Source organism: Parus major, chromosome 6 (genome assembly GCF_001522545.3).
Source record: "Parus major isolate Abel chromosome 6, Parus_major1.1, whole genome shotgun sequence".
NCBI lineage: Eukaryota > Metazoa > Chordata > Aves > Passeriformes > Paridae > Parus > Parus major.
In genome coordinates this window covers 2,539,604-2,548,382 of record NC_031775.1, presented here as the reverse complement: position 1 = coordinate 2,548,382, position 8,779 = coordinate 2,539,604, and the positions used below count along the sequence as shown (strand labels likewise).

Here is an 8,779-nt window from a genome sequence, read left to right as displayed (position 1 = left end):
GTGCTCATAACAGGGCTTGTCTGGGGTTTTTATCTTCTTTGAGTGTGCTCCAAAACGTGCATTTGAACCCCTAAATTCTGCAGAAAGGTGGATAGCAGACAGGAGGCGTTTCCTTGGGAGCAATCCCATGTTTGGGCCGGGAAATGGGAGCAGCACCCTGGTGAGACAGCGGATGCAAGGTGGAAGGAGCGAGATGCTGCTCTCCATGAGGGATCCAGGCCCTGTCATCTCCCCCCTCAGGGATCCCTCATGCTTTTAAAGCTGAGCAAACACAGGGATGGCACTTTTCCAAATCTGAAGCGTCAGCAACACCTAATTATAAATGCTTCATTTAACAGGGCTGCAAATGAAGCCCGGGACTGCATCCATGTGGTGGGGGTCAGCTCTGGGATGGCGAACCATGCCCCAGCCTGGTCGTGCTCCAGCTCTGAGGTCAGAGACAGCCACAGCAGGATGCAATTCCAGGGATGGATCCCAGTGCTGGGATCTTAAACTTGCACATCATATGAGAAAAATGGTTTAGTGGTGAGCATGATGGTGGTGCTGGTTTCACTCGAAGATCATAAAGGTCTTGTCCAAACTTAATGGTCCTTTAATTCCATGAAATCACTCTGCTGAAGTCCTGTGGTACCCCACTTCATTCCTGTGAGGGTCCAGAGGGATTTTGGAAAGAGCCAAACATTCAATCCAGCTGTTGCATCACCAGATGTGGCACAAGGACCACAGACTCAGGATGCTCAGAGGTTGCCCCGCCTGGAAGCCACCCCTTGCAGAAATTCGTGGCTGCTGGATTTATTCACAGCCTTTTCTGGGTGCAACAAACCCTCCCCAAAACATGCACTGGCTTTCCTCCCTGTGAGCTTGGATAACATTTTTGTAGCAATTCCTACAAAGCCACAGCTTTGCTCAGGCCACCAAGCGGAATTTCTCCACCAAAAGGGATTTCTCACTCCTGCCATCATCCTCCAGCAAACCCAAAGCTCCTGTAAAGCCCAAGAGCGTCACAAGGCTGTGTCCCTTCTCCCGGCATCTCTGCTGGGCAGAGCTGCAGCACCGGGGATGGATCAGGTGGGAAAGCACGGAGCAAACCGGTGTCAGAACCATCCCAGCCCTTAAACTGGGACTTGTCTGCATTTAAGCAGGGAAAGCTGGGCCTGGTGGCTGCTGTCTGAGGCAGCTATCTGGTCAAAGGCCTGCGGGGAGCTGGCAGATAGGGCGGGTTAAAGTTTAACCTGCGGGACTGTAAAGCAGCCCGGGGCTGCTGAACCTTTGGAGTTTGATATGATGATTAGGGAATAACCACAGTGACACGTCGCAAACTCCCCACAAAGCAAGGAGACCTCTTTCCCGGGGGGCCACCTCCAGAATTGCTCAGGTAGGCGGCTGCTGGTTGCTGGGAGCTTTCTGGGGGGTGGGAGTGGGTGCGCAAAGCGGGGCTGGCGGTGGCGTTGGGAAGGAGCAGCTCCATCGGGAGCCTCCCACCCCAAGAGTGCCCCAGCATCAGCCTCACACCCCGGAGCTGTCCCACTCCAGCAGGGCTGGACTGGGGGGCCGGGACCCCCTGGCTGGCCCCACACAGCCCCACACCACTGGCGTTGAGTTTGGGATGAGCAGGGTGGGCACAGCTCCTCGGGAGCCTCGGCACGGTTTTTTCCTGGCAAAGCCATAGAAAGAGGGGGTTTTCTGCTTTTCCTCCTTGCCTGAAAAGCGAGGCCAGACGAGGCGGACGGGGAGGAGGGATTTTCCCTGCCATAATTCCCTCTGGATTTGTTAAAGCGCAACTTTAAGGCTTAATCATTAGAGATCTTTCCAGCCGACTTGGTGTCCCTCCTTCTCTTTGCCAGAGATCAGTCTCCCTTCAAAGGCAATCACTGCTCCCAAAACCTCCTCAGCTTGCCCTAATCCCTCCCAACTAGCAAGGGCAGTTTCTGCCCAGCACAGAATGCTCCTCCCAAGCTCTTCCCCTCGGTGGAACAGGAGTTTTGGGTGGGAGCAGGCAGAGAGGGAAGGATGGTTTCCAAGAGTCCGGCACATGGGGATGCAGATTAAATGCAAGGGAGGAAGGCTGGGCTCAGCATCACAGAGTGGCTTTTTGGGAGCATTTTGTGGTGACAGAGCTGCAAAAGCCATGCCCAATAGGAAAGGGATTCCAAAGGGAAAAGATGATTCCCAAGCAAAAGGGGCCGAGCAAAAAAATGTTCCGGATTAGGCAGGAAATGTTTTCTCCAGGCTCATGTGCTGCAGTGCTTTCATGCAGCTCTGAATTTTCCCTGTTTTCCTGCAAATGTCTGCGAGTTCCCAATTTATGTGGAGCCACCAGAGGTGGAAAACAACCCCCCACCTGGGGAAGCCAAGGGACAAAAACCTCGTGCTGCGTTGCTCAATCGGACTCCGTCCTTCAGTGTGTCACCCCAGCGAGGAGCTGGGGCAGCTCACAAGAATTCCAGTTTTGGGGAAGAAAATGAAGCATGCTTGGTGTTTCTGGATGTATAGAAAGGAATAGATATTGCTTGGAGCCTGGAGGGAGGGAGGAAAAAATCCCCAAAACATTGATAATCTAGAGGAAAATGGTTTCTCTAGTGACCTATTTGGGTTATTAGGGGAAGGAGTGAATATCATTGTCCAGTCTTCCAAGAGGTTGTTATTCTTCAGGAGGAGCAGTTGCACTGAGGAGTTACCAGACAAAATGGCCTTAATTAGATGTGTCCAAGTGGCTGAGCACAGTCAGGTCTGTATTGATCCTGTGGGATAAACATGGGTTTGTTATCTCCTTGATGGAACCGAGAACCTGCTTTCCCTGCAAAGGCTGCACAGGGGCAGGCTCTGCCCTCAAATACCCCCTCAGCAAAAATCCTAGCCTGGCTGAGGAAAGAGATTCCTCCTTTCTCAAATAACCCAGAAGAAAAGCAAAGTTTTCCACAATTTTTGGGATGAAATCTTCTGGATTTATCTTGCTCCTGGATTGGATGGAGGAAAGCCAGAGGATGTGCTGTAGTGGGTGTGAGGGAGCCACGTGTGGAAGTGGTCATGGAGAGGTGGTATCGTAATCGGTTTGTTTCTTGTTGATGTGGGCTTGCTAGGTATGAAAGGACCTTTTCTTGCCTTGGCACTTCAGAATTGCAGCAGAAACCTAAAATAAATGAGAGTGGAGAGAGAAAAGCCAGACCTGGTGATACTCTGATATAAGGTAAAAGCAGAACCTTCCTTTTCTTGATGCTGTGATCATGATAAGTTGGTGCTGTTGTCAAAATTTCATCACAAATGAGGATGAAATAGGAAATATGGATAGTTTGCACTTTCAAAGGTGTTAATTTCAATTTAAACTTCTGAACAAAATGCAGCTTCCCCCTCTCCTTTTTTTCCTTTACTTTTTCACGTGGTGGCCCTTGTTAATGATAATCCATTTTAAAGGCAAATCCCTGAAATTGGTTGAATTCCAGAACTATTATTTCTATTAAGTGTGGCTGGGTTGATTCTCTTTTTAAAACACTGAATTTGCTGCAGTCATTCACATTTTCCATCAGCAGTCACGGAAGGGGGGTTTTCCCCTGTGGGGGTGGATTTGCTAATTGATTCCTGGCTCGGGGAACAAAGAAGGAGAGAAAGTAATCGTGTTTCCTCTGGGTGACAGGAATTCTCCTCCTTTAAGGTGAAAAAAAACCCAACCCAGCACACTGGCACTGCTGCAAAGACTGGGGCTGGTGCCTGCAATAAGGGGAAAGGGCTGGAATTCCACAAGTTTCAGAAATAAAACATCCCCCCATGATTTGTGTTCTGGAAATCATCTGGATGCACCGATGGACACATGGGTGTGGCACCTGGGGATGTGGTTTGGTGGTGGATTAATGGTTGGACTCCATCATCTGAGAGGGCTTTTCCAACTTAAATGATTCTGTGTTTCCATGAGATGGACCCTTGGGTGGCAGAGGTGGGAAAGTGCCCTGTCCAAAAACAGTGTTTAGATGGCCTTGGCTCAAGGGAGACAGGAAGAAAGGAAGGAGAAAAGAAGTGCTTGGGAAACTGTAGGGTGGAAAACCTGTTACCCTGGGTTTGGGATTTGTTGTGTTGGGATTTGTACCTCAAAGAAAAGAAGGATTTGCTGTTTCCATTCCAGAGAAACCCCACTGATGGGGGAAAGCTCTTTAGCTCATAAATAACTCGTGAATGACCCATACCCTGGTGGTGCATGGGGCTGTCCATGTCTGTGTCCAGCCCAGTCTTGGCCTCCTCTGGAATCAGGAGTGGGGGCTTGCAGATTCCCCTGGAATCAGGAGTGGGGGCTTGCAGGGGCTGGTGCTGGGGGTCTCCAGCTGGACCCCACTTCCAGCAGGACCAGCTCCACAACTCCAGGTGAGTCAGGGCAGCCCTGAGGATGGGCATCCTGCACCTCTTCCATGGGGCAGGGTTGTTTCCATGGGTCAGAGGCAGGAATGTGTGGAAGCACCGGGCACAGATTAAAGCCAGATCTTTGTTAACAACCCACTCCCAGAGCCCGGGTTTTGCAGCAGGCTGTGATTAATGCTTCACTGCAACCTTGAATGCTCTTGCTCCCTAATTCCAAGTGGATTGCTTCAGCATATCCTGGAGTGCACCAGTGTCTAGACATGCTGGTCTAGAGCCTGATATCTTTGCAGGATGCCTTACGAGAAGAGCCCAGAAGAGCTCGGCTGTCTTATCTAATAAGGCAGAAGGCAGACAGGGATATTGCTGCCCCTGGAAAGGCATCAGCCAGGGAGATGCTCTGTTCCCGTCCATCCACCAGCCCCAGGGCTTGTGCTCGCTGCTCAGTGTAAAAGCATCCCCGGGAGGGAGAGAGCCCTTCCTGGAAATCCCTCGTCCCCGCAGGAGAGGCTGTGTGGCCTTAAAGGATCCACCTGCAAGTGCATCCAAAGCAGCAGCCCTGCAGGCATCCAGCCTGGCAGCACTCAGGTCCAGCTCTAAGGGCTAAGAGAGACACATCCACCCACCCACCGAGGGCTGCAGTTTGATCCCTCAACTCCCCGAGGAAACCAGGATGCTCCAAAAGCAGAATATGAGGGGCTGGATTTGCAGTGCCACAGAGCTTTCCCCTATGGGGTGGATAAATGGGGTGGATATATGGGGTGGATATATGGGGTGGATATATGGGGTGTCTTTGCAGGGGAGGGTGCAGAAGCAATCTGGATTTTAACCGGGGTTTGTTCTGAACGCTCACGTTCTCTCTCTGAAGCAGCCTGGGAAAGGCTCCAAGTGGTTTCTGCACAGCAGCATGCTAATCCTGCCCTGTGCCTGCTGAACGCCAGCTCCAGAGGAGGCAGCAGGCACAGACACCACAAACATCCACAGGGTCTTGTTGCTGCCCTCAGAAGGGCAAAACAAACCAGTAACTAGGCTCCAGCTGCTGCAGAAAACACTCATTTGGGAATTGGAGACAGGAGAGAGCTGTTGCATTGGATACTCCATGTCCCAGGCCCTGCATGTTAGTAGTAATTAAAACACTGGAGAACCTGGGAGCACGGGAAAAAGATAAAATTAATTCAGAAGAGCCTCACCAACCTCTGCATTAAATAGCTCCAAATTCTGGCATTGTGCCTCTATTTGCAAGTGTTTGAATCACAGTCTCTGGATCTCAGTGAGACATAGGACTGAGATCCTCCAAATACTTGGGCTCGTGCCCCATTTTCTGTGCTGGGAATAATCCATTTTAAATTGAAAGCAGCTGTTTAAGACTTCCAGGGCACAAAGGCATAGGAGCACAGGGCAGGTAATGGCCAAGGTGGGCTGCCCCAAGCCTTGGCTCCTCCCTCAGTGAAAAAACTGCTGATAAAAAGGGGTTGGTGTCAAAAGCTGGGTACTGGAAAAAGCTTTTTCTGTTATTTCTGCAGAATCATGACACTCTGAGAAAGTCAGCTGTAACCAGATAGATTGCAGTGCATTACCTGCATTTCCTTACGTGCAGTGCTCACCTTACGTGCACCAAGGGACTGCTGTGCAGGGGGGATGTTTAGGGTCTCCTCCCAAAAATCTGGCAGTAGCTCAGCAATCCACCTTCCTTCCACCTTCCTACTGCTCTGGGTTTCCCTTCTGCCCAGCATCCCCACCTCCATCCCATCCCAGGGTGCCTCACCCCCAGTCCACCCCTCCCAGCCCCTCTTGGCCCTGTTTGCTCTCCAGGCAATCCTGGGAGGCTCCACCTTCCCTTGCCTACAGCTTTCTACAACAAAATGCAGTTTTAGGCAATAACAACCGTGTTGGATGACACAATTTAACATTTTCCTTCATGGAGTCCTTGAGGACCTGAGGAGGGATCTGGGTATTCTCTGACTGCTGTTCAGCATCAGCCTAAGACTTCAAGCTTAGCCTTGCACCTACAGACCCTGTTTTTTTATGCCTGGAGCACATAAATGGATTTTGGACAAGCTCAGAGCTCAGCATTCAGGAGAAACAGGGAATCACCAGTAGTGAATCCATGGTGTAAATATCCCTTTCCCAGGGTGTAGCTCAAGCCAGATTCAGATTTCAGTTTTATGATGTTTTCAGCCCAAACCCAAACCAAAAAATCTTGAATCAGCTATGACCTAAAACTTCAGCTCTGAATCAAAATGTCTGAACCCAAGGTTGTTCCAGCCCTGAGCTGAGCTAAGATCTGAAGTTCTCCCATGTTCTTTATTTTCCAAGATAAAAATAGGCCAAGTTTGGAGCTAGGTCTTGTTTCTCACAGAGTGCTGGACATGGTATAAGGTTGCCTTCCCAGTGTCAGCATCACACGAGGCCTGAAGGACTTGTTGTGTATTCCATGCAGGATTAGGCACTTACGTATTTTTTCCTCCTGAGACCCCACCAAAAGGCTACAAATTCCCTCTGCATCTCCCCAGGATCTCACTGTGGGTTTAAATGCTATTTATTTCCATTCATCAGGGGGAATATTTCTGCTTTTTCCGTGGTCTCTGCTGTTCTGTTTCAGTTTTATCTCCAAAATAACTGATTTAGGGAGAGCGACCCTGTAAACTTTCTCAGGAGGGTGGACTTTCTCCTCCCAGCTGTATTAATTGATTTAATTTATCTTAAATTTGATTGCAGTGAGCACCCCTAATTAACCTGATTTTTTGCTGATAATCACTCCCAATGGAATCAAATCACAAATCCGGGGATGGATTGACCGGCACACAGAAAGAAGCCGCCCTCCGTGCGTTAATTCAGCGAACAGGATATAATTTGATCCAGGTAGGAATTCACGGTCCCATCCTTTTGTGCAGTGTCCAGCTTCATCCTGAAGCTTCACTGGGGGCGTGAGCAGCGAATCCATGCTCCTGAATCACTCCTTGCTCGTTCCTTTTCGCTCTGTTTCTCTCTCACATCCATGCTGACCATCACTACGTTGTCTTTCACAGAGCAGGATCTTATTCCTCAAGGAATTCCTTGCTTGGTGGGAAATGACAGTAAAGGTGGGGGAAGGACAACCCTGGGCACTGCTAAATGTTGGGAAAGGCCGGGATTGGTGTCTCAAAACCAAAGAAAACCCACAGAGCAAAGTTTCAGAAGAGGGTTGAGGTGGGAAGTCCAGCACGTCACCTTTAGTGCAGATGCTTGCACAGGTACATGGGAGCCAGGTGCCTCACCTGCTCCAAGGTTTTCTCACAGTTTAGGCTCCAAGGTCTCAAAGATCCAAACCTCCTGCAGGTAGGGCAGGGGGAGCTTTGGCATGACTTTCAAACCCACCTGAGAAAGCCTTTCTTGGCTACCACGGCCAAAACAAGCTCAGCAGTGGAAAGCACTGGACGCTGCCATGAGCAGCATCCTGGAAGAAGGAACTGGAAACACTGGATTTTAGGCAGGTGGAGGCCATGAACTTTGCCTTGTTTTGCATGGCACTAGAGGGCACAACAGCCCCAAGCACAGCCTGAGATTCCTGGGAAAAAAGCACATTCCAGGACCAGGCCAGCAGCTGCGTTTGGTGCCCTTGAGGAGCCTTTCTGCTGTACCTGACCCATAAGATATGGGACTTCGGTATGTCTTAGATTTACTGTGGCTTTCTTAGAATCACAGGGGTTGGGAGGTTCCATAAGCCCATCTCATTCCAGCCCCATGCCATGGGCAGGGATACGTCCCACTGGCCCAGGTTAATCCAAGCCCTGTCCAACCTGGCCTTGGAATTATTCTGGTGTTCAGTTTCTCCTACTGTCACATCTGGCAAAGCTCACTCCTAACGCACAGCTGCGTTAGGATGTCAGCTCCCAATCCCCCACATGTTTCAACACCTCCTTGCTCTTCTCTCTTCTTTCCTTTTCTATTCCAAGCTTTATCTTCTTCTCTTCCCCCCCCTCTCCTAATTTCCCTGTACCTTAGGGATTTTTCTTCCAGCCTGTCTGTGAGTGCAGCCAAACATCTTCTTCCTCAGTGCACACCTGGGTCGTTCATCTTTGGGAAGTGGCTGATGTCCACTTTCCCTCCAGGCTCCTGGTCAGGAAGGGTTTGTGGAGGTGCTGCCTTCCAGCCACAAATGAAGCCACTGCAAACTGAGGGGTTTATTTCTTGCTGTGCCCCCTCACACACCAGCTCAGACATAAAATCAAATATCCCCAGGACTCTATTGCTGCTGAAAACATTGGGAAAACAGGAATGAGAATGAAAAATTCAGGGCCTGATCTAGGTTCGAGAAAATTAAAAGGGTTTGTGGTATATTCCCTTTTTTATTGTAAGGATCTCTGTTTGTTTACATTCCTTTTACATCAGAGGTACAAGGCATTTGCTGTCCTGGAATAATCCCAGAATGGGAAGTGGCTAAATAAATGGTCAGGGA

General features: G+C 49.9%; 1 protein-coding gene across 5 annotated transcripts in view; it reads left to right on the top strand.

Annotated features, from left to right (window-relative positions):
- Window positions 1-1,267: 1,267 nt before the first annotated feature.
- Window positions 1,268-8,779, top strand: part of A1CF (APOBEC1 complementation factor) — a 27,292-nt gene continuing 19,780 nt past the window's right edge. For 2 of the 5 annotated variants that reach the window (XM_015633802.2, XM_015633798.2), the window contains exons 1-3: window positions 1,270-1,375; window positions 3,081-3,187; window positions 7,060-7,203. In XM_015633802.2, coding sequence (XP_015489288.1) covers window positions 7,105-7,203 — 99 coding nt within the window. In that variant the 5' untranslated portion in view covers window positions 1,270-1,375; window positions 3,081-3,187; window positions 7,060-7,104. Of the gene's footprint in view, window positions 1,376-2,652; window positions 2,729-3,080; window positions 3,188-7,059; window positions 7,204-8,779 lie in introns of all 5 variants that reach the window. The other 3 variants (XM_015633801.2, XM_015633799.2, XM_015633803.2) reach the window with 3 other exon arrangements.